Source organism: Anolis carolinensis, chromosome 2 (genome assembly GCF_035594765.1).
Source record: "Anolis carolinensis isolate JA03-04 chromosome 2, rAnoCar3.1.pri, whole genome shotgun sequence".
In the NCBI taxonomy this organism is placed as follows: Eukaryota; Metazoa; Chordata; class Lepidosauria; order Squamata; family Dactyloidae; genus Anolis; species Anolis carolinensis.
The window spans coordinates 236,117,362-236,142,848 of record NC_085842.1 but is presented as its reverse complement, the minus strand read 5'-3'; the positions used below and the strand labels follow the sequence as shown (position 1 = coordinate 236,142,848).

The following is a 25,487-nucleotide window of genomic DNA, read 5'->3' as shown; positions in this document are numbered from 1 at the left end:
AACATTCCAGCAACTTTCAGTAATAAATTGTTTTATTGGAAATTCTACCAAACCGTTATTTTGTGGAGAGACTATTTATAAGAAGAATCACCAACTTTTTTAAACAGCTTAAATTTATAGTCGTTATTACAATTTATATAGTCTATGTTATGGTTCTTTTAACAAAAAAGCACTCAAGAATAAATGTCAATACTTCTCATAACCAAAGAGAATAAATCTGTTCAAAGCCCACTCTTGTGAAGTGGAGAATGTACCTGTGACAATATTTATTCCTACGGGGTCAAAGTATATTAAAAGGAATGGTGAATGTTTAAAACACCTCTGCAACTAAAACCATTGGCTTTCTAATTTAGAATTTCTCTCAGCTAATATAAAATGATGGATTGCCTTTATTTCATGTACCCCTTGATTTTTCTTTTCATTCATCATAGCCTACTTTAAACCAAATGCATTTAGGACCTGCCACAAGTAGAGTGGTCTCTTTTAAATTGTTATAAAGTAATGAAAAGACATAATAAATCAATCTTATTTCTGCCTTCCTAAAGTATAACCTTTATTCTACCCAAGTAATTTAGTCAATTTCTATGATTTTCTCCCTAGACAATAAAATTGTCTAGCACAGTCATTCCTCAAACATTTTTAGATATCAGATTGATATATCAAATAAGTTGTTGGAAATCTGGTATGCATTTAATATTATTTCTCCATGGTCCGCAAGGTATATGATCTTAGTTTTAATATGTTTCCCAAGTTTATTATACTATTGCTTCAATAGTATCATCTACACCCCAATGACATAGCTATTACAAAATTCTAGACCTGGTCCTTTTATTCCTCAATTATGTTTCTAGTAATGCCCTTCCTGAAAGCTCACTCCCAAGGTATGACAGTGATGCCTTTAACACTTGGTGTTCAGTGAAATAGTGCCACTGAACATGAAGGGTTCATATAGCCTGGAGTCTTACTAGGCCTATAGCCTATTCCATATATACATTTCATGCTTTTTGAAAAAGTTATTACCATTGCACATCTTGAGGAAACAAAATGTACACATAAATGTATGCGTAAATGTTTTGTATTCACTGTATTTTAATCTTTTTCTTTGTATTTTAATATATAGATTTCATAGAAACATGTTTTAATATGACCTTTACATAATGTTTTATAATTATGTGTTTTAACTGTGTTGTGCCTTGCCTCGAGGAGAGGCGAGTAAGAAATAATAATAATATGTAAATATTATATTTATGTGTACATAAATATAATACTCAGGCGATCCCTCGTAGTTCGAGGACGATTGTCTTCCATTTCTGTTGTCTAGGGGTGTGTCCGTAGGTGGCTGAAGAGACCTATTCTTGATCTGCATGTTCTACCACAGTGAGGACATCGGTTTCCAGGTGGAAGGCGGTCCCGATCAGGGTTGGCTTGATGGGCCTTCCTCTTGGCACGTTTCTCCCTTATAATATTTATTCTAACATAAATATAATATTGATTCTATGAAATAAAATACAAAAAGATCACTGTATAGTTTTGTTCTGTTTACTCTCATCATGAGGCTATAGCCACATTTAGATAGCCATGCAGAATATTTGAACAAAAATGGATTTATCTTTTATTGTGATCCATTTCCATGCCCTGCATGACCCTGACGTAACCTGCAAGGTAAACAGCTTCACATACAAATTCTAGTTTGTACAATAATTTCCCTCTTACAAATGGAAGGCAAGACTATGAAAGACCAATATGACTAAGACATTACCCATGAAATGCTACATGTCAAAATCACATGTGGATGATGAAGCAAACAGTACCATGCACACACACAAAAAAGATCACTATTTGTCTATGGTGCTTAAAATGTTTTTCCTCCAACTTTAAACCATTATCCATAAACAACCAAACCAAAGGACAAAAGCAAACCCTAACTCTCCCAAACTACAACTCTAAAATGATGTGAAACTCCTCAGTTCCACCTCCTTCTTTTCCTTTTAGGAGTATATTTACCTCACACGCTAGACAGTAATATATCTAACATATTGATTATTTGTCATAAAGGAAAAAATCAGCAAACATGTGTTAAACAACACTGGTTCTGTAACAGTTAGGCGTTCAACGACTGGTTGTTAATAACCATATACTAAGTGAAATTGTTGCAGCAGTTTTTCTAAGTAATTACATTTCACAGTAGAGAAAAATCTTTTTAAACCTATTGTCAATATACAACTACAACTATTTTTTTTAATAAATTACCATTGGTGCATTCAATTGGTGCATTTACTGAACTCTGTAAGGCAGGCAAATATTAACATTTGACCTTTGAAGTCAGGAGGATTTTTTCTAGTCGCAGTACTGTCCAATTGTATCACCACATACACCAAATAGGCATAAGTAATAGGTGGTCATGTCAATTTATGATTGTAAGACCACAGTACTGCAAGTCATAGAAACAGCCTTATAAATACTCATGAAGCATATTTTAATTCTGATCAATCAGAATTTGTTTTGTTTTTTTCTGTGCAATACGGGATTGGAAATGTCTCTATTATTGACTATGAAATAATTAGCAATGGCTAGTCTCATCAGTCTATTTCCAGTTTGAAGAAATAATTTTTTTATTAATTTATTAATTAAATTTACAGCATAATGAGAAACAAATCTAAAAAAGTTCTTGAAATATAAATATATGTATAGCCTGGAATAGAAAGGATGTTTCCACTAGAGAAGAAATCAACCAATTACTTTAATACATAATCTTATGTATTTCTACTAAAGTCTTGTGCAGTTCAGTGGGTCTTACTCCCAAGTTAGTAAGTTTATAAGATTGCACTGTACATATGCTAATCTAGAAAGATTGTCTTCTAAAAGAAAACTCATTTGTATAAATTTCGATACTATTTTTACTTTCAAGAAACAACCAAAATGCTGAATGACTAAAGAACCCAATTTCAACTTACAGAGGCATTCATAGCAAATTATTGATTCTACTTTCCCAGTTTCCTCTGAATTGAACAATACAACTGAAATATATTATCACTCTAAAGAAATATCACACAGCCATGTAGGTATCAGGGATAGACACTAGGATCCTGTTCTGGTCTAAGATGTCAATGGTAGCATGTATGAAGGAATTCATCACAAATACTTGTGTTAATACCTATGTGAAACTTGCCCACCTGTTGCTGATGTAGGAAGGAAGGGTCTCTTGGACTTAGTCCCACATATCGATTGGCTTGGGATGTGCCTGAGGCTGTGTAGGCTGATTAAGGAAGAACAAAACAGATTGATAAAGATAGAAAGCTATCAATGGTCTAGCTTGTATAATTCAAGTATGAGAGATTTAGAATTATGATGCATTAATTTGCCTATGAGGTATAATTCTATAGCACCTATTGACTTCAATGGAATGTGCATGTAGATAGAATTGCCTTCAGAGAAGTAGCAAAATATAGAGGATAGTAGGCATTTTAGGGAAGTTCAACCTGATCCTTATCTCGCTAACAACACTGTAAATTAAACAAAGAAGAGAGGAAAAAATCAAAGCCTAGTGATTTGATGTAGTATTAAAATAAGGACCACCATTTCTCAGCAGTACTCAGTTGGACCTAAACCATTTAAATAGGGCGTTTTTTCTTTTACATATGAGGAAGCAAGATTTTTTTTTATAACAACAGAATTAGAATATAATTATTATAGATGTAATATTTAAATGTTGTTTTTCTGCACATCGGAAAATTGTAGAATACTGCTGTAAGATCAAGGTGTCTAATCTGTAACATAGAAGCTCTTAAAATGTTTTTCCCATTGAATAATGTGTGCTTAATGAGATATACAACCTTTCACCAGGAGGTTGTGTTTTGAATTGAGAATTGTCATTGTTAGTGGTGGTCTGTGAAAAATGAGGAAGGTGATCTACTCTACATCCTAGTTAGAGATATCCACACCACACTGATCAATTTGTTGCAATACCAGCTTAACTGACCATTATCTTGACTGATACAGCCAAGTTCTGAAAGAATTAATAAGTAACAGCGCAAAATATTAGAATTGCTTCGTTTTTAAGGTAATATACGAATACCCTCCTAGCATGGAACCCTACACACACTTACCTAGGAGTAAACCCCATTTAATTTAATGGGCTAAATAAAAAATAATCTCAGTTTAACAGATTTTTGAACTAAACAAGATTTGTTAGTTGTCATTAGTTCTACTAATTTCTGCGGGCTGAATTTTGCTAGTACTACCATTGGATGTAAGCTAATAAGGGCGGTTTCTGAGTAAATATGCATAAAAATTCTGCTGAGAATCCTCCGTAATAACTGATTAGAACTTTTTATGTAAAGTGAAGGGGACTGTAGAAATGTGTAGCTTTCTTATCATTATAGGAAATACCATTTTACTTGTAATTTGTTTATTTTTGTAAAAAGGCTCAAGTAAATCAAGTTTAGTGTATAGTAATTAAATTGAAACTATACAATGCTAAAAAAGGTTAGAACACTGAAACTATTCTTAATTATTAAAACTGATAACTTTGATGGCATTGATCTTTCTGAAAAATCAAATTAATTGGAAATAGATCTGAAAGCAAATATTTTAAACATATTATAGATCAATTGATGCTGTATGCATAGGTGAAAATATCTCATTAAGCATAATGTTAATTTAAGAGGTTTTAAATCGCTTCAGAGAGAAATGATATAATATGCCATTAATTTGTAATTCTACTTTAAGATAAAGAATCACCAATTTACTGCAAGTGGCACTTTGTCAATATGTAATTGTCTAAATATTTAATATTATAATATATGCACAGAGATTCTTTATATACTTAGTTTTGTTCCTTTACAAAGAAAAATTATAATATATTTACTGTGTAGACATCATATCCCTTTTCAAAATCTTGCAAAGGGATCCATGAATAAAGTTCTAACGTTAAGGATTCCTTAAACGCTATTTGAAATATTAATACTTGATTAATAGTTAGCTAGTGTCATATTGCTTGAGAGGACCATACATAAGATATTATGAAAGCCTTAGTGCTTTCCATTCTGAAGGACTACTTAAGAGCATTAAAAGCTTCTTTATTGCTGCTGAAAAACACCTCTTCTTTAGATATGGGAAAGGAAAAGAGACGTGATTAAACATGCCACTGTTAACTGATTCATTACTAGGTCATGGTGTTTGTTTTAGTCAAGGGCAGAGCAGCAGGGGAGACACAGCCATTCCAGAGGGACTGGTTACATTTGAGAAAAGCTTCACAAGTGTAAATCCTATGCTGTTGGTGAACCTGGCGTAGAGCATTCTCAGTACTGGGCTTGTTGATTATTCCAGTCTCAAGTTGGCATAAGCGATTCCCCTGCAGTTTTTTAAAAAAATGAGATATTTGAAGTAACTCACCCAATCACTAAACCTGGCCAGTTCAAGCTGAGAGAGGTCTGGAAATTGCTATTCCCCTTTATCCTACACTGTTTTAACAAACAGAAATGGCACCCAAAGAGTGTTCATTTATGTAGGATATTAAATGATTTTAAACATTTCAACTATTATGGCTCTGCGTAGCAGCTACAAGTGGTGACAACTGATGTGCACATTTCTCTATCTGCAATTCCATTGAAGACTATAAGATAAAACTATAACACTGAATATAGGAATTTGTGATGCTTTAATTCACATATATTGTGCAATATAAACTAATTGAGGATCACAGTTATGATTAGGTAAATTTTGGGATGAAAAATGCTTTCTGCATGAAATTTCACTCAGGAGCAATCAACTCTCTATCTGTCATTGCATTACAGGTCAGTGGAATTTGAAAACTACTGATCTGAAAACGCTTTTCAGTGTTATTAGAATGTCCATCTTAAAAAGAAAGGATTCTTTTAAAGCTTTCTTTCTTGGTTGTTGATACTCAAATTAATTTTCTATCTTGGGATTGTGGTTGCCATGTCAAAAGGGTCATACATAATTTCAGTTTTGAGTTAACTGAAGAGTAAATGTTTTATCAATGGTCTTTACTATTATTTTTGAGCACCTGACTGGTCAAATAGCAGGAAAGGGTACTTTTACTGGCCTTAATTTGAAATTATGTTGCTCTTTTGATGGACAGTTTTTGTTTCCTAAAGAAATACTTACTGATTGGTGTAGGTGAAGATGCCTCACCTTCAGTGGATGTTGTGATGGGCTTAGTGTCTGTCATGGTGAGGGTCACAGGTCGCACCGCACTGTGATGGGGAGAGGGTGCCAAAACTGGAGTAAAATGGCCAGGCATTTTCCCTACTACTTGACCACTGCTGTTAGGCTACAAAACAAAACCAGAAGAATGCCTTGTGAAATATACACATTGTGCTCAAGAGAGCTATCCCTCTACCTTGGGGTTTACAGGACCCCATTGCTGTTGGGTGCCATTTCAGTATGCAAATATATACCTCTCTACAGAGGATTTATGAGCTACAATGGAAATGTGGGCGTCTTTAGTGGTCTGTAGGTTTTTTTTTTTGTTAATTTCATGAAGATATATTTCCTAAGTTCCTATTTATCACATATGAGATTATCTAATGAAATAAACAGTTCTGTTGGATGCCTTTCATTTTTTTTACAACAGAACCAATAATACTACTATTTACTTATATTAATTACAGGGTAATTCAAAGGGATTAAAAGAAAAAAATGAACAATAGACCCCTCAGAATCAGGCTAGGACATTCATAAGAATGCTTCTACGGCTGTACATTTGAAATGTGGCTAATACAGAGTGCTTAATAATCCCATTAGTACTTTTTATTCTAATATGTACATATTAGAGATTGCTCAAAATTCTGCAACAGCACTAATCAAAGTCAATATTAGTCATACCACAATTTACTACTGGTTAATTGAGAAGGAATAGTTTTATGATTCCTCCCAAATGGGTTTGATCAGCAGTAAGGTAAAAGTAGGCGGAGGAATCAATTTGTTAATATTATACTTGTTGCTTCAAATATTTACTTAAAGGCTTATCCTTGATAAAAGCTAAAATTCTGTATTTTACTGCATTTTATTGCTCATTGGTCAAAATAATCAGAAAGTAGAAAAATCATGATCTTGCAAAGCTCAAGATCTGTGAATGAATATCACAAATAGATATGATACAATAAGTAGAAACAAGCAAACAACACAATCTTTAGATGGGCAGGAGTAATTGTAGAATTCTGAACAAATTCTGCTACTAACTATGGCATCTGTATGGCATAAAAACTACCATACACAAAATTAAGATGTCTTCTTGGTTTTGGATACAAAACCTTGCTAGTGACACTTGAACATTTTGCAATCTTTATAAGCCACACAAAAAGAATAGCCACACAAAATATTATCTGAGTTAAAAACATCCAGTATCTCTTTCTTAATCAGACTTTGAGAAATAAGTATGCCACCCAACAAGTCTTATTTTATTTCATAAGTGCTCACTAGAAAAAACAATGTCTAAGATCCGGCATGGAAGATGTAGCTACGATGACATAGCTATGACTCTTTCCCTAATTTGACCTCAAATAACCACATCACCAGCACGCCAGAACTCCTCCAATTGATGCAGTTGCCAAGCTTCTAAGGTTGGTTTTATGAGGTCGTGAATCTAGCTTACAATGCTGCAGATACCAAACAGGATGTTAGCTAATGTCTTACCAAGGTTATATTTTTACATTTGGAGTTCAAAAATGTATATTAAAAAGTGTCTACTTCCCTGATATTGTGTTTTTCATTAAACATATTGGTTTATATCCAAATAATTGACTCCACAGAAAAAGAAAAAGCTAAAATTTAGAAATGCTTACGGCCATCTATATAGAAATGAGTGGAATACAGATAGAATTACTTAGATTGAAAACCCACAGAAATCAATGTGATTCAAGTACAGTAGAGTCTCACTTATCCAAGCCTCACTTATCCAAGCTTCTGGATAATCCAAGCCATTTTTGCAGTCAATGTTTTCAATATATCGTGATATTTTGGTGCTAAATTCGTAAATACAGTAATTACAACATAACATTACTGCGTATTGAACTACTTTTTCTGTCAAATTTGTTGTATAACATGGTGTTTTGGTGCTTGATTTGTAAAATCATAACCTAATTTGATGTTGAATAGGCTTTTCCTTAATCCCTCCTTATTATCCAAGATATTCGCTTATCCAAGCTTCTGCCGGCCCGTTTAGCTTGGATAAGTGAGACTCTACTGTAACACTATACACTGGAGCCTTAGTTTAAATGGCAGTTGCAACACTCTTCAGAGTTATAAGAAATGTTTCCACTTTATGTCCTTCCCGCTCATCAAGTATTAGTGAAAAATAATTTAGGGCATATCATTATTTAATAGGTGTTACATGCCTGAGCAACCATGGGGAGGAAAATGTATAGCCTGCTATTGTTACATACTGAATCAATCCAGATATCACAACATGGAAGAATATTGTGGAATGAATAAAATAATCTATTTTATGAACCAGCCATCATGCTAATCCATCGTTTCCAATCACGTACATTGTGAATACTAAAAATATGCACAGACTCCCATCTCTTGTTTGCAGTTGCATACTGACTTTCAAATGTGGCAGGAGTTCACACTATGTTCTGTTTCTCCTCAGACAAAGAATATCAGCACAAAGTAATGTTTTGTCTGCCTTGTGGAAGAGAAACAAGTGAATGTGCTAGTTCTTCTAAAACAGGAATAGCCAGGCTATGTGCACCAGGAAATGCTCATTAAAATAAGGAAACATGCTTAATATGAGATGTGAATAGGACCATTCTCTTTTAGCAGACATTATAAGGAAAAATAAGAGGCATTGCCACTGCTTGAGGGGTGGCAATGACTTTTATCATTTAGTTCTACTCAAAGAACTTAAATACACATTTAATATGCGTAATTTATAGAATTTTACAATGTTGATGTTTTAACTATGCTGTAACCCACCTCAAACCACAAGAAGAGGTGGGTAAGAAATAAAATTATATTATTATTAATAGTAGTAGTAGTAGTAATTTTTTGCTAGTTCCAAACAGAATAACCTGTTAAATTAGTTGGAATTCACAAGGAGTTGACTCAAGATTCAAACACTGATTCAATGTGTCAACTATATTTTGGGCCACAGAATGCAAACCCATGAATGTCATTTCAAACATCTCTCACTTTCTCTGAATTTCAAGCTTACATATTCATGAACATAGTCACAAAGTTTACAAAATGTAGTATACAAGTAGCAAAAATCTAGAAAATGGAAAATGCATCTAAAATAAGATATATGTAAAACTGAACATCCCACAATACACAATATTCACATGCTCCATCTGTAAGTAGGCTTTTATATGCATTGGCAAATGAAAAAAAGCAGTGGTTCGCTTTAAAGTAATATTTGTTCTAAAGTGGTGTTCTAGAGCCTAATCCATTGTGTAAGTGAGGTATGACTGTTTAAAAGGAAAGCACAGGGTGAAGATTCAACAAACACATGGAGAAGCAGTTTCAATATCATCAGCTTTCTTGAGTCATTCTGTTACCAAAACACAAACTCAACTTAATTAAATAGACACAGATGGACTCCAGCACTATCTGCAACACTGTATCACCAGTATACTGTTCCCAAATGATCACAGTTATAGATCATAGGGAGCCTAACTCTTTCTTGACAAACTAAATCACCCCTTTAAATTTTGGAACTGAACCAGTTTTACAGCACACTGTTGATTATGAAAAATGAAAAAAATGGCTACAGATTTCCTAACAGATGCAACTTTTGAGCTTGCAAGCTATGGCATTACCGTATTGCTTAAAACACCAAATATTACATACCATTTACTACACTATATTTATTATTAAATACAGAGACTTATTAACCAGAACTCAGGCCCCATCCACACTGTCCCTATATCCCACGATCTGATTCTAGATTTGTGTTGTCGAAGGCTTTCATGGCCGAGATCACAGGGTTGTTGTATGTATTACGGGCTGTATGGCCATGTTCTAGAAGTATTCTCTCCTGACGTTTCGCCCACATCTATGGCAGGCATCCTCAGAGGTTGTGAGGTATGGAGAAACTAGGCAAGGAAGGTTAATATATATCTGTGGAGAGTCCAGGGTGTGAGAAGAGTTCTTTGTCAGTTGGTAGTCAGCGTGAATGGTGCAGTTAATCACCTCAATTAGCATTGGAAAGGTTTGTCTCTTGCCTGGAGGGCATCCTTTGTTTGGAGTCATTAGCCGTCCCTGGAGCTCCTCTGCCCTCAGGGTGTTGCTTCCCATCTACTGTTCTGATTTTTGAGTTTTTTAATACTGGTAGCCAGATTTTGTTCATTTTCATGGTTTCCTCCGTTCTGTTGAAGTTGTCCACATGCTTGTGGATTTCAATGGCTTCTCTGTGTAGTCTGACATGATAGCTGTTGGAGTGGTCAAGCATTTCTGTGTTATCAAATAATATACTGTGTCCAGGTTGGTTCATCAAGTGCTCTGCTATGGCTGATTTCTCTGGTTGAGTTAGTCTGCAGTGCCTTTCACTCACAGATTACTCTTTCTAAAACATTACATTCCAAATGCAGCTTTTACTATACAAGCAGTCCCTGGCCTACAAATAGCTGACTAACAAACAACTCATAGTTAAGAACAGGGGGTGAGACCACAAGAAGTGAGAGAAATCTGCTCCTAGGAAGGAAATTCACTCCAGGAAGTATTATCATGGGGGAAAAGGTGTTTCCACTCCACCGAAGCTTTATTACCAATCCTTGATTCCATAACATGCCATTTTTTTTTCAAAATTCAATTCTCACAGGGACAGAAAGTAAGGTAAAATCTTTTGGACAAGGGCACAGACAGCATAACAAACACCATAGAGGTGTTAACCCTTCCCTATGCTATCTAAAGGTAAAAATCATAATGGAAATCGGGGCACATATATTTTATTACAGCTTCAACTAGATATATTAAAAGAAGTGAATTGATGAAAGATAAAATGTTGGATTCCTACTTGGTTTTACAGTCTTCCCAAAAACACTGATTTGGTGGCGCTGGTCCTGTCATTCTGCAGCTGAATTTTTAATGCATTAGAACTATGCAACAAGCACAGGGTCCACTTATACTGGTTTTCTGGGACCCTTTCACATTATGCAATTACAGGTCGAGACTCCAAAAACCTAAACTATTTGTTGCCAGCTGCCTATTTCTGCCTCTGGGGAAAGAGGGCTAGCCCAGTGCCTTCTTTGATTTTTGTCAAGCAGCCATGATGGGAGAAAGAGAAGGAAGGAAATGGGGGAAGGACTCCACATATACAAGATCCCTATAAAAAGCAAACATCCCAGACGCTTCCATGCTCACCTTCCGCCTGGTCAATTGGGAGGGGGGGGGAGACATCCTGAAAAGGGTTGCAAGGGCAAGCACAGCGCACCTCATTAGCCATCACATGTATCCAGCCCAAATTCACAGGAGGGGTAGGATTTCTCCCTCCTTTTCAGGCTGCTTTGCAAAGAAGGACAGGTTGCTTACCTGTAACCATGCTTCTTCGAGTGTACTCTGTGAATTCACACTAATGGAGAGTCTGCGCCTGCGCAGGCTCCAACGGAAACTCTTCCAAGCTAAAGTTTGAAATTTTGGCGGTAGCCACGCCCCCCTGCCCGAGGGGCATATAAGGCAACCCCAGGCGACCGCTCTCCAGTTCCTACGCCGCCAAGGCAACGAGAAAGGGAGAGGTTTGCCAGTGGGGAAGGAAGGGCGGGCTTGTGTGAATTCACAAAGTACACTCGAAGAAGCATGGTTACAGGTAAGCAACCTGTCCTTTTTCTTCGTGTACTCTGTGAATGCACACTAATGGAGACTAGCACGCTGAGGTCCCAGATGGTGGGACAAGGCAAACCTGACAACAAGTTAGATGTACAAACACACGTTTATTAGGACACACTGAATAAACAGTCCAGAGGACCAGCAGAACGTCAGCATAAATGCAAAGTGCTGAGGGAAGACCTCGGGAAACATGTAATAAACATTTTACAAGAAAAAATCTTGTCAACAGTGTATGTATATATTCCCCGGGAGGGGAGAGAGGTAAACGTTGTATAAGGCATGATAAGAACATACAGTGCAAGGTGGTCAGAGCGAGCACAAAAGGTAAGTTAAACAGTACGGGACGTCATGAGAGAATACATTCAAGAGAGGGCCTGTAAACATTAGTGTGAAGGAAGAAAAAACAGCCCCGATCCTATGAAGGAGAGGCATGGGGGGTCACCTGGCAGGTAAGTAGCGAGGAGGCAGAAAACAAGAGGGTCATTGGCCCTCAGGATAAGCATGATGACAAGACCGATCTTGCAAAGGCCGAGTCCTTCAAGGCCTTGTGGACTATCCTGTAGTGAGAGACGAACGTAAGGGGGTTCGACCAGATTGCTGCTCTGCAAATTGAGTCAAGTGGAACACCCCTCAAGAAAGCAGTCGATGTTGAAAGGCCCCTCGTCGACCTGGGACGGATGGATGGGGGGGGGAGGGCGCTTAGCCAGTTCATAGGCAAGTTCAATGGCTTTAGCAATCGAGTGGGACAATCTCTGGGAGGAAATAGGATTACCCAGTTTGTCCGGGGCATATGCAACAAAGAGTCTCTGAGTTTTCCGAATGTCTTTAGTACGGTCTCGATAGAAGAGGAGTGCTCTGCGAACATCAAGGAGGTGAAGTCTCCGCTCGAGAGGAGAGGAGGGGTTGGAGAAAAAGGCAGGAAGGACAATGTCCTGGTTGAGGCGAAAAGCTGAGACCACTTTAGGGAGAAAGGTGATGTCCGGGCGAAGGACAGCGCGGTCATGATGAAAACGCAAGTAGGGCTCATCAATCCTCAGGGCAGCCAGTTCGGTTATCGCTATCAGAAAAGCTATTTTCCAGGAAAGAAGGTGCAGGTCAGTTGAAGCAAGCGGCTCGAAAGGAGGGGACATGAGTTGGGAAAGCACGAGCTCGAGGTTCCAGCCCGGCGTGGGCGGTTGAGACGGCGGGCAAATGTTGTTATAGCCCCTTAGAAAGGTCTTAATGAGATCGTCAGAGAAGAGGGATGGAGGTTTTGGGGGAGGGAGGTTAGGCGAGAATCCTCCATGCAGTGAGATGTAGAGAGGGAAGGTCTGGATGAAGGATCTGGCCGTTCTCCCTGGAGAGAAGATGTGGCAGCGATGGAAGAGGGCGAAAGGTTCCTCTGGAGAGGTGTAGCAGGGCCGGGTATCATGGCTGACGAGCCCAGGCCGGTGCTATGAGGATCGCCGTGGCCGGGACCGGACGGAGCTTCTCGAGGACCTTCGGTATCAGAGGAAAAGGAGGGAAGAGGTAGAGCGGCTCCGATGACCAGTCTAGAAGAAAGGCAGCCGGGGAAGGAGGCCGGAGGGAGTCTCGCCCTGAAGCAGGGCAGTTGAGCATTCTGGAGAGAGGCAAAGAGGTCCAGAGTAGGCCGCCCCCAGTCGAGGAAGAGAGCGAGGAGAACCTCGGGATCGAGTTTCCACTCGTGGGAGAAACTTGTCATCCTGCTTAGTGCATCTGCCAAGCCGTTTTGGACTCCCGGGAAGTGTGTCGCGGAGATCTGGATCTCGTGGGCTATGCACCAGAGCCATAAGCGAGAAGAGAGGAGCATTAGTTTCCTCGATGCCGTACCGTCCTGTTTGTTGATGTAGAAGACTGCCACTGTGTTGTCCGATTGGATGAGGACGGACTTGCGGCAGATCAGACGAGAGAAGGCTTTTAGGGCTTTGAAGATAGCAAGAAGTTCTAGAAAGTTTATGTGGTTGGTCCTTTCGGAGGGGGACCAGAGGTCTTGGACTGTCAGACCGTTCAGGTGGGCTCCCCAGGCGTAGTTGGAGGAGTCCGTGGTTATGATTATTGAAGGGTGAATTGGGTGGAAAGGTAGGCCCTTGCACACATTGAGGTGAGACCAGGAAAGGGACTGAGGAACGTGAAGCGATATCGACAGAAACTTCGAGTTGTGATGGTAGGACGGCTTGAAAGTGTCCATAAACAACCTCTGCAGGAGTTGTAGTCTGGCAAAGGGAATAGTGAGGACCATGGAGGCCATGTGACCCAGGAGAACTTGGATGGATCGAGCTCGGACCCTCCGGCTGGATCGACACAGGGTGATTTGATGGCGGAGGGCTAGAAATCTGTCAAGTGGCAGGGACACGGTCTGTGCAACGGAGTCGAAGAGAGCGCCGATAAAGCGGATTTTCCTCAACGGGGTGAGGTGAGACTTCTCGGGGTTGAGTTGGAGGACGAGAGAGCTCAAGAGCTGGAGGGTGGTGTCGACGTGGCGTTCGAGAAGAACAGGGTCGGGCCCGACCAGAAGCCAGTTGTCTAGATAAGGAAAGACCGTAATCCCTTGCAGTCTGAGATTGGCAGCCACCACAGCGACGACCTTGGTGAAGACCCTCGGCGCCGTGACGAGGCCAAAGGGTAAAACGGTGAAGTGGTAAGTCTGATCAAAAACCTTGAAGCAGAGGAAGAGTCTGTGGGCCTCCCTTATTGCTACATGGAAATAAGCGTCTCGTAAGTCTATGGATACAAAGTAATCTCCCCGCTGCAGCATTGGGAGGATAGAGGCAATAGAGACCATCCTGAATCTGGTTGGGCGAATGAAGACATTGAGAGCCCGTAAGTCTAGAATAGGGCGTAGCCCGCCTCCTCTCTTCGGGACCGTGAAGTATCTGGAAAAGAAGCTTTGAGGGTCCTGTGTGGATGGAGAAGGCTGAATAGCCCCTTTGGCGAGGAGGGCATCGATTTCGGCAAGAATTTCTCGAGTCGGGGTGGAAAGAAGGACGTGACCCGTGGGTGGGAGTTCTTCGAATTCTAAGGTATAACCTTCTCGAACAATTCGGAGAACCCAAGCATCCGATGTAATAGATTCCCATTGGTTGTAGGAAGGAGCTAAGCGGTCGGTAAAGAGACAGAGATGTGGAGGCGGAGTGGGTCCTGCAGCGGTAGCAGAGAAGGAGGTTTGGCAGTAAAGGGTGGCGTCAGGTACACCGGTGTGTCTGGGGAGGGGCAGGAGTGGTTCGGCCCTGTTGCTTTTGGGGGTGAGCGGCTCGACGGGGTTGGTGGTGGCTTTGATTGTTCGAGTCCGAGGGGCGCCTGAAAGATTGGTGCCGGAAAGACTGAGGCGGGAAACACCGAAAACGGTGAGGGAACCACCGAGTGCGTTGTGCTTGAGGTTGGTCGACGCCACATTTCGACGCTAGAACCTTAAAGTCATGGTTTGATTTAAGTTTGTCGTCGGTACCAGAATTGAAGAGGCCCAACGTGTCGAAGGGGAGGTCTTCAATAACCTGTCTGGATGAGGAGGACAAGCCCGACAAACTCAGCTAGGCGTGGCGACGAATGGCAACCGTGTGGGCTATCATCTTACCCGCCGTGTCCCCAGTATGCTTGGCCACCTGGATTTGATGATGGGCCAGGGAATCAGCCTCTTGCTGGAGGGTGGTAAGGACGGAGCGGTCCTCGTCCGACAGCTTGGCGAAAAAGGGTTAGGCTTTTCCCCAAAGAATTTGTTGGTAAGCACCCATGCATGCTCCATAGTTCGCCATTCTACAAAGCAGAAGGGCCCCAGAGTAGAGCTTTCAACCGACTGCGTCGAACCTTTTTCCCTCCCTATCGGCCGGTGTGTTAGATTGGTGGCCGGAGGACTGAGAGGCCTTGACGACCATAGAATTAGGGTTGGGATGGTGTTTTAGCCATTCCAGGGAATCGTCGTCGGTACAGTACCAAGCCTCGATTCTTTTCAAGGTCGGGGATATGGATGGTGGAGTTTTCCAAGAGGCCTGAATGACATCCAGGAGGTAGGGCAAAAAGGGCAACAGCGTGGCCGGCGGAGCTTGGGCTTGCACCCTTTTGAAAACTGGATCAGACACAGCTTTGGAGGTTTGCTTGATCTCCATACCCAAGGCATCGGTCATTCTGACCATTTGGTCAGAAAAGGTGCGGATGTTGTCTGTCGGCGAAGGTGGGTCCGCCTCATATGCATCGTGAGGAGGAGAGAGGTCCAGGCCGAGAGAGACCACCGAGGCTGAGAGGACAGAGTCTAGGCGGTCAATATCAATATCATCCTCCTCAGCCCCTTGAGGGGACTGAGGGGGAGATGAAAGCGCAGTCTCTGGAGGAGGCATAGCCTCACGAGCAGAAACGGCTGGTGGCCGAGAGTCTTTGGAGGCCGAGGCTTGCGCCGCCCGGGCCAAGCGGGCCGTTTGTCTGCCTTGCTCCGATGTCGAGGTTGGGGGAAAAAGTTCCTGGCACGAGGGAGGATGCGGCATGGAGGGTTCAGGCATCTGCACCCTGACCACTGTTTGGGTGGAGTGGTGGGGTGAGTCTTGTAGCTCGCCGTTGGAAAGATGCTGGGGAGAAGACTGAGAAAGATCTCGAGGCTGCTGGGCCGGCACAATTGGCGAGGACTTCCTCGAGGAAGTTGCCGAGGAAGAGGGGGCGCCTCTCCTCGAGGAGGTTGAAGAGGAGGAGCGTTGAGTCGCCCGCTTTTTAGTCAGCGGTTGTTTAGAAGGAACCCTCATGGATTTGCCTGGTGTTGGAGGAACTACAGCCGAGTCGGATTGCGCTCGACGAGACTCCTCGTGGGCCCTCTTAAAAGCGATTTTGATTGCAGAGGTCGACGGAGGGGATCTGATGTGGGACCGGACCAAGGTTATCGAAGCCAGAGAGCTTGACGTCGAGGAAGGGCCCACCTTTCCGGAACGGGTCGACACAGTGGCCGTGGTTAACGTACACGGTGGCTTAGCAGGCTTAGTTGCTTTAGAGGTCCTGGACGCCCTGGACGAGACCGAGGGGGCCTTAGCTGCTGGTGCCGACATCGCTCTCGGAACTGTCGTCGACGACGCACCCGACGTCGACGGAGTTGGCTCTGGTGCGAGTGATTTTTCGTAGAGCGCCGCTCTAAGCCTAGCGGCTCTGTTCTTTCTAGCCTGAGCCGTGAGGGCTAGGCAGAAGCGGCAGGTACCGACCACATGGGCCTCTTCCAGGCAGAAGAGGCACTTGGCATGGCCGTCGGAGTCAGGAATTTTAGCAGCACACTGCTTACAGCGCTTGAAGCACATAGTAGACATGCGAAGAGTCCGAAGTGAACCTTGCGGCGGAAAAAAATGAACTGGAGAACGGTCACCTGGGGCTGCCTTATATGCCCCTCGGGAAGGGGTGTGTGGCTACTGCCAAAATTTCAAACTTTAGCTTGGAAGAGTTTCCGTTGGAGCCTGCGCAGGCGCAGTCTCTCCATTAGTGTGCATTCACAGAGTACACGAAGAAAAAACTGGAAAGATAACTGGGCAAGCATCTGAGACATCTACTTTTTACAGGCATCTTATGCAAGTGGAGTACTCATCCCTCCTCCCTCTTCTCTTTCTTCTATCAGGAACCCTTATGGAACCCTTATCCCATTTTCTCACATTGCTCGTTCAAATACAGGTATTCCAAAACAAAACTTTTAAAAAATCTTGTCACAAGCATTTCAGTTAGGGGAGACCTAGCATGTATAACACTATTCTTTTACTTTTAACTGCCATGGTTGCATTCTAAGAAATCCTAGGGTCTAATGCCTCAGCTGTGTGGTGAGGCATTAGAGCCCTCTGCCTGAGTTTCTAAACAAGTTCAACTGTAAATCCCGGGATGTTGCCCTGGCAGTTAAGCTGGATCATACACTACAATGAAACAGGTCCTGTTTCCCAACAGCAATAGTGAACTTGAATAAAATAGCCAGGACTATCACCATGTTTGCAGAAAAAGTGGTAGCCCTCCCATGTGGGTTTTTCAGCATCAGTGACAAGTTCTGCCTCAGGCAAGAGCACTGGAGCTGCCAAAGGCAGGAAAAGCAAGGCCACCAGCAGCTCTGATTGACTGGCTATTTCCTACCAAAGTGGGACGCCTCAGCAAACAAAACAAATGAAAACTAACACTCTCTCACTCTCGCTCACCAAATGTTTCTATATCTACCATTTTAATCTCTCTGCAGTGCATTGTGGTCTTGACTATTCTGATACAATCCCCCAAAGGAACATGGCAGTACTATACATGACAGCTTCAAGCAGCAGCACTTACTAACAAAACCAGCTTTTGGGATCCTGTTAATGCCCACAAAATAAAGGCCAAAAAAAGTTATAACGGGGTTAGAATTAAAATAAAGTAGGGGGAAATGGGTGATATACCCATGGGCTCTTAAGCAGCCTCAAGCATGAGATTGCCAGCTTCTTATGAGGAGGCTGACCATATTCTTACTATGTTTACCTAGGATCCTTTGCTAAAGGATTTTATCAAAATATCTGAGGAAGACCAAGGCTAATGAAGCAGGGTTTTCCTTTGCAGACATCTTCTATTTATTTTACAATCTTGGTTTTAGGAATCCTGTCTACCAATCCTGTTCGGGGTGTTTTGATTGTATGCTCCTGCATGGCAGAGGGTTGGACTGCATGGCCCTTGTGGTCGCTTCCAACTCTATGATTTTATGAATTCATTAAAGAAATAAATTTAAAAATCTGCAATTTTATGACTCAACCCGAGTTTTATTTGATAAATAATTTTTATGGTAACAATTAGCTGCCAAGGAGATTTTATTTATAATAAAATGCTTTATTTTGTTAAATACTATAACTAAATATTTTTAAGAACTCAATAGATGAGTCCTAAAAGTAATTATAGTATCTCTGCCTTAAGAAAAGCAAAAATGCCAGTGTGTTGAAGTGAGATGCTCAACATAAGTCCTTCATATGCAAATGGTATTTCTCATTTCTATTTCTAATCAACTACTGTCATAATTACTTTGTCACAATAAAGGTGACTTTGGCATAACGTCTCTTTGGCATACCTGCATAATGGACTGCGTAATAATAAACAGCTTTTAGATAAGAAAGTCCTGCAGTAGCATAGTGAAAAAAATCCATAGTTCAAATCTCAAATCAGGTTTTCAGACACCACAGTCCATGTCTGTAATGTGGAGATAATAGTGGTTTCCTTATCAGAGTAGTCATAAAGATGTGCAGCACCTTAATTTAATATTACTTGCTCACGTATCTTTCCCAAACACCTACACAAGTAACATTCATCCTAAGGCAAAAGGCACGTTTGGGCAAACGTGTCTGAATTTGCAGTATTTAGTGCTATAGCTCTCCAGGATTCTCTACTACAATACACTAAACTTCCCCCCATGTGATGAGGCAGGGGGGAAGCTGCGGCGGAACGGGGAGTGGGGCGATAGTCCCCACAACCCCTGCTTGATCACTGCTGGGACACGGCAATTCAGAAAAATTTTAGTGGCACATCTGACAAGGTCCCTGGATTATTTCATGGCAATTCCCAGCTCCATCTTCAATATTCTATTTCCACCTTTAAGTGGGGTTCTTTTAAACTATGAGATATATCAGAGTAATACAGCCCCTTCTCTTCTCTTTATTTTGCATTATAACTCTGTGACTCAAAACACAAAAACAATAAATCATGTCCCAGTTTTTGAAAAAGAGCATTTGGAAGAGTTTTGATGCAAATTTAGCAATTTACTACAAACAGCCCTCCAAAAGAAAAGAATGCATGAACACAGAGATGACACCACAAAACCTGGCAAAAACCAAGGAATTACTTTACAAGAATTCAGACTTCATTAGACCAACCTGGTCTAATGAGACCAGCACTTTATCATCAAGATTGTTTTGCACATTTCAGTTTTAATTACAGATTTTACTACAGGTCTTGGAATTGTCTGATCATTCAGTTTCATGTAATTAGGTGCATTAATATTAGATTTCAAAAACTGCAGAGTTGTTTCCCTTGTAGAAATTCCTACTAGCTGTGTGATGTTGCTTAAAATATTCAAATGTATACAACTCACTATAAGCACTGAAAGCACTAAAGCAATCAGATTCAAAATTGCTATGGAGAATATAATGCACCTTTGGTTGTGTTTATCTAAATTAGAATATTAAAAGATATTGAGGAAGAAAAGTTCATTTTAGGTATCAGACTGTTACTTCTTAGGGTGCAAGAGATTTATCGCAACACTTCCAGGAAAACCAAGTGAATGGGTATGGTCTGAGGAGGGAAAGGACTAACTGACATGGCATTCAGAAAGATGCAATTTTGCAAATTATGATAATTTTATTTAATCAAAAACATGCTTTATTTAAAGAAGAAATTGCCTCAACCCATGAAGTCTTATAGAATAAGCACCCTTGGTTGCTGAAACATCTTATGATGATTTTCTTTCTTTTTTGGATGGAAAAAGAAAATACGTCATTCTATACCTGCTTAACAAAGTCCTGATTTCACTATGAGCTGAGGTAATATGAAATATTCTCATGCCCGTCTTTCAAAATCGAATCCCATAACCCATAACAATTCACCCAGCCTCTAATGTCATCACAATTCAGATGAACAAACATTTCTATATCCAAGCAATTTACTAAAATTACATTGCTTAAATATTATTGCTCAGGTTTTAACTGTTTCTTTTATGAGCTCCCTTCAGTCCCATTTCTAGAGAAAGGAGGCATATAAATAAGATAAATATTAATATCATTAAAATATAAATACGTATGTTGGTCAGCAGATTAAGATTCATTATTGTTCACCATAGACAAAACAGATATCTACTGGGTAAAAACCATTCGGCAAGATCCAAAAATTTTGTGACATGAACCAAATGGTTTCTACTCAGATTACCTCTATGAACTGAAGTCCTTCCATTCAAAGAATGGAACAATTGCTCCATGTATGAACATGAATTTGGTCTAATAATCCAATGTGTCTTTATAATAAAGACAGGTTTTATTTAACACTTTAAGACCAGTAACTTTAAAGATTTGTCCAGCTGGAGAAATGCCACAGAGGGCAGAATCTACTTATCTATACATTTAGTTTTTTAAAGTTATTAACACAACATTCCTTTGACTGTAAATGCTTTTTCTCAAGGCACAAAGGTAATTGAGAGTTATCCTCTCACAATTATATTTTATATGTTCCCAGGATTAAAAGTATAGTCAATATAATAAGAAAAATATATATATAATCGTCATAATCAAGTTGCAAATTTTCTTGAAAATCTTAATACAAGCATTATTACAAAATAGGTAAAAAAGACAAACTCCACAAATGGAATGTGTAAACAGAGCCACCACTAGCAAGATGTACAACACTACAAGGATGACTTTAATTTGCATATTTTCACATAGTATTACCTAATTGAGACATCACTTAAAACAACAATAAAACTCTTAGCTTTCCACACTGAATTAACATTAAGGGCTTGTAATGGATGCCTCAATTAGACCTTATTATTCATGGACATTTTACACAAATTAAAATCAGTTCCTATGTACCTTGTTACCAGCTGAGTCTCAGCAAAAACCAAACAAAAACCTGTATAAATTTTAATCTAGATACTGATAGCAATTTGTAATTTAAAATCTGACATTCAGTTTTTAATTAGGATTATTATTCTGGGGGCAAGGAGGAAACCTCATGCTTATTTAGGCTATAGTGCAAATCGTATTCATCAGGCAGTAAGTCTGATTTCCAAATCGGAATGATCAAAATCAGGTTGTTAAACCTGTATTTTGAAAGTAAGGAGCACACATTTCCTGCCAGAGGAAAATATTCCACAAGTAAACTGTAATAAACGCAGTGGCTTCCAGAAAGTCCTCTGGGGGAAGCAAACTCGTCATTAAGTACATAAAATCGAAAGTATTTACAGATTCTATTGCCCTAGTGTACGAATCATACATCATCTTTTGCCATTTGCATGAAATAATTTCCTATCAAAACAGTAAAAGTCCGGCTCTTTAAATCATATGTAGGTTCCAGATGGCAGTGCTGGGAGATTACTGTTACTGTTTTGCACCCCGCAAGCTGCTTTGTGTCTCTACCAAACGAAAATTTGTCACAGTTATGAGGTATCAGGATGATTTCTACTCTCTATTTCATCAGACCAAGAGTTACGCCCTGAAATAATTGTCTGAATTAGATGAGGATGAATAAGATGAAACTCAACCTAGTCAGAATTCCTTATAGTTAAGAGATCGTGAAGTGAAGATTCTGACTATTCTATCAAGGGTCAAATCTAGGAGATTATTCCTTAAATGGGACTATTCCAAGATATTTTACATATTTTATAGTATACACTGTCCCCCTTTAGGTAGACAGTTGTTTTGTCTAATGGTAGGGCCGGGCTTGTTTCTGACTATGTGGGGAATCCCTAACTGAACAAGAAACTTGCTGCTTGTATATTGCTCACTTATCAAGTGTCTATGGCACTGAATATGTAATTGTCCCTTTAAAAAGCTTGGAAAGTACTTTGATCTAGAATAGTGTTCTTCTGGATTGCACACATTGTGAGCTATCTAGATTTAAAGTGTTATTTAATCTTCAATCTAAAGCAATTGTCCTTTCAAATGTTTTGGCCCTCCAGATGATTTAAACTTCATCTCTCAAAACTCACTGATAGTATGATCAATAGTAAGGCTATTTTATGCCTTCAAGACATTTTCGATTTCTGGTGACTCTAGGGCAAGGGTCTTTTCAGACTTAGGGCAACCTTAAGTCTAAAGTTTAGAGCAGGCGTGAAATAAATGACCTTGGAGGGCTGCATCTGGCCTGCAGACCTTAGTTTGGGGAGCCCTTTTCTAGGGCAAACCTATCATGTAGTTTCTTGGCAAGATTTGTTTAGAGGGGGTTTGCCTTTGCCTCTCTGAGAATGTGTTAATTGCTTAAGGTCACCTAGTGCATCTACTTGGTGAACCCTGTTTTACATTGTATCCTATTAGTTGTAACCTATTTAATTGTTATGGTTTTATTGCTGTTATTTTCTTCTACAATTCTTTAATCACGAAAAAGCAATTCATACATTGAAGTGATACAGCATAAATAAAATAATAATCTATATAGGTAAGGGGAAATATTAAATATATTTCTATGTACTTTATTAGCAAAGAGAGAAAATCTGCTTGAAATTTTCCTGAACTACTACAAAATGAAGTATGGATATTGACATGAGCTCCATATAGGAGACAGCAAAAGTAGAAACTACACATTGTAATTAGACTTGAATTCCAAATATAAAGCAGATCACACATGAAGCAAATGTATGCTGTGTTGAAAATGCAATTGTACATGGATGCTTTACAAAACAATTATCTGCTAACAACAGTACTGATTACCATTTTGAAAACAAGTGATCTGTCACACATTTATGAACACCTGTTCTTGACTAAACTGAAAACCTACGTCTACATTTATTGTGCAATGCTCATAAACATATATGCAAATATATGCAAAATACTACAAAGCAGCACACAATTCAAGAAAATTGATCTAAATAGCTGGTTTATAAATAGGCCTATATGCTGGTGTGTGTACATACAGTAGCATATTTCTTGCTTTTCTCCTACAAAAAACCACTCCATCTCAATATTACGACCACAATGATTGCCATAAATGGCTGCAACCTAAACACCAAATAAGAAAGATCTATCAGCCAGAGGCTTCAGTTGAGGAAATTACAAGTGTAACCAGTTTGTAGTATCAGTTATAGAAGACACACAGAGAGATACACAAATATGAGAAAAGTGGAATATGAGGAATAATTCCACTGGGCTAGATCTTTTGTGCCCTTCTGAACTTGGAACCTGAGTAAAAGCTGTGAGAGCAAAAAGAATTATGCTCTTGTCCATTCATCAGTCAAGCATAACATATTTATAATTGACAAAGCAAGGATGAATACAACTGGCCACCCCACTTATATTCAGACACATTACTGTAATTGAAAACTACAGATATGCTGAACTTCTTATATTACAAGACCAAACTTGTTCATAAAAAATTCAATAATCAGATCTCAAAACTTTCACTGGACACATTCTTCTTAAAATTATTAACAGATTATTTTTTGTTACAGTACCTGGCTGGTTTGTGGACTGGACGGGTCATAAGAATAATTCTTCAGAGTATCCTGAGGATTCAGGTGAGGAGGGTATCGGATTGTTGGATGAGAGAAGTAGCTAGTTGGGGTAGGAGGGAGAATAGCTTGTGGTGGAAATGGCAATGGTGAAGGTGAAGGTGGAGCTCTAGTTGAGATGACTGGAAGAGACAAAAAATAGGACATTATTTAAAATCTTTCATTCGCGTCAAAACTTTAAATACATATGGTAAAAACAAGGGGCAAAACCCAAATCAGACATGGATTGGAATCAATTTCTTACACTTCCTTTTAGGTTTAGTTGACAACACATTTAATTATCAGTTTTACTTTCCCTGAACTTCGCATAGGATAAAGACTATTATAAAGACCATTATTTTACTATGCACACGTAATTTTAAAAAATTCTAAATATATAATTGATTGCCCTGTAAAAAACTTGATTTAGTTTTAATCAAGTATAAGATAAAATATGGGTAAGCAATTAAAAATCCAAATCATTTTAAAACTTCAGAATAATTTGGAAAGGGGGCAAGAGGGGAGTCCTAGGATTCAGCAAATTATTTCACAATCCTTTGTGGTATACTCTGGCTAATGTGTGGGAGGGGGTAGGGAATAATTACTAAGCAATAACACCATGAATAATTAGCTGTCCATTGTGAAAATGCTAATGAACATTCAACTTCAGGGCCTGGGAAAATATCTTGCCCAATGGCAATATCTCTAGTGAACAAAAAGAGTATCATATCCGATACATATTTTTTCTTGCACTCTCTTTTTTACAAATTTCTCTATCAAGAGATTGTACGTAATGTCTAAAAACACTCTAATGGCCTTAGCAATGAAAGGAATGTACAGAATGTCCTGTTACTGTGGAGTTATTATACCAGGCGTGGAAATTATAATACATAATAATCACATTCCACTTATATAAGGGGCATTTTTGTGTGAAGAAAACAACATTTTAAACAGGAAATGGAAAAGAAAAAAATAATGTACTATAGGAGAAAACTATACTGTTAACACAGCTGCATGGTGTCTTAGTTCTTCTTTTTTCAACAATTTATTAAAAGATCTTATACAAAAAGGAATCCCTTTTTGTTCTGCCATATGCCAACCTCTCTAAAGTTACTTTAGTTGTATTTCATCAATGTGCTTCTCATGGTTCAATAAACACCACACATTCAAAAAAAAAGTGGCCCTCATTAGCTACATCTTTTGGTTATGTGTCAGCTAGGATCCAACTAGTCAAGGCAAAAATCCCATGAAACGTATTGTCAAGGACAGAACGCCACAAGATTCAAAGTAACAGAGTTTATTAGATTACAGAACTCAAAAATGCCCGTAAAAACACAAGGGCCAGGCAGTTTTTGCCTTTAGGAGCAAAAAGGGACAAAAGTAAATGTTCAAAAGATAAACCGGATTAAACCGGAGTTTAATCCGGGTAAAAACAAACTGCTTGCTTCAGCCTAGGTATTAACAGAACGAAAGCCAAGGAACAAAAGATACAAAGAATGCAACTAATTGGCAGCAGATTCCTCTCTGCTGCCAGCACTGTGCTTAGAGTAACTTGCGTCGC

At 39.6% G+C, this 25,487-nt stretch overlaps 1 protein-coding gene across 11 annotated transcripts in view; it reads right to left on the bottom strand.

Annotated features, from left to right (window-relative positions):
* The window catches only part of nfib (nuclear factor I B), a 337,611-nt gene that overhangs the window by 29,264 nt on the left and 282,860 nt on the right, over positions 1 to 25,487 (bottom strand). For 5 of the 11 annotated variants that reach the window (XM_062971911.1, XM_062971913.1, XM_008103146.3 and 2 more), the window contains exons 8-10: positions 23,891 to 24,069; positions 6,130 to 6,295; positions 3,174 to 3,256 (exon numbers count right to left, since the gene is read on the bottom strand). In XM_062971911.1, the coding sequence (XP_062827981.1) occupies positions 3,174 to 3,256; positions 6,130 to 6,295; positions 23,891 to 24,069 (428 nt within the window). The remainder of the gene's footprint in view (positions 1 to 3,173; positions 3,257 to 6,129; positions 6,296 to 23,890; positions 24,070 to 25,487) is intronic. The other 6 variants (XM_062971912.1, XM_062971914.1, XM_003216428.4 and 3 more) reach the window with 2 other exon arrangements.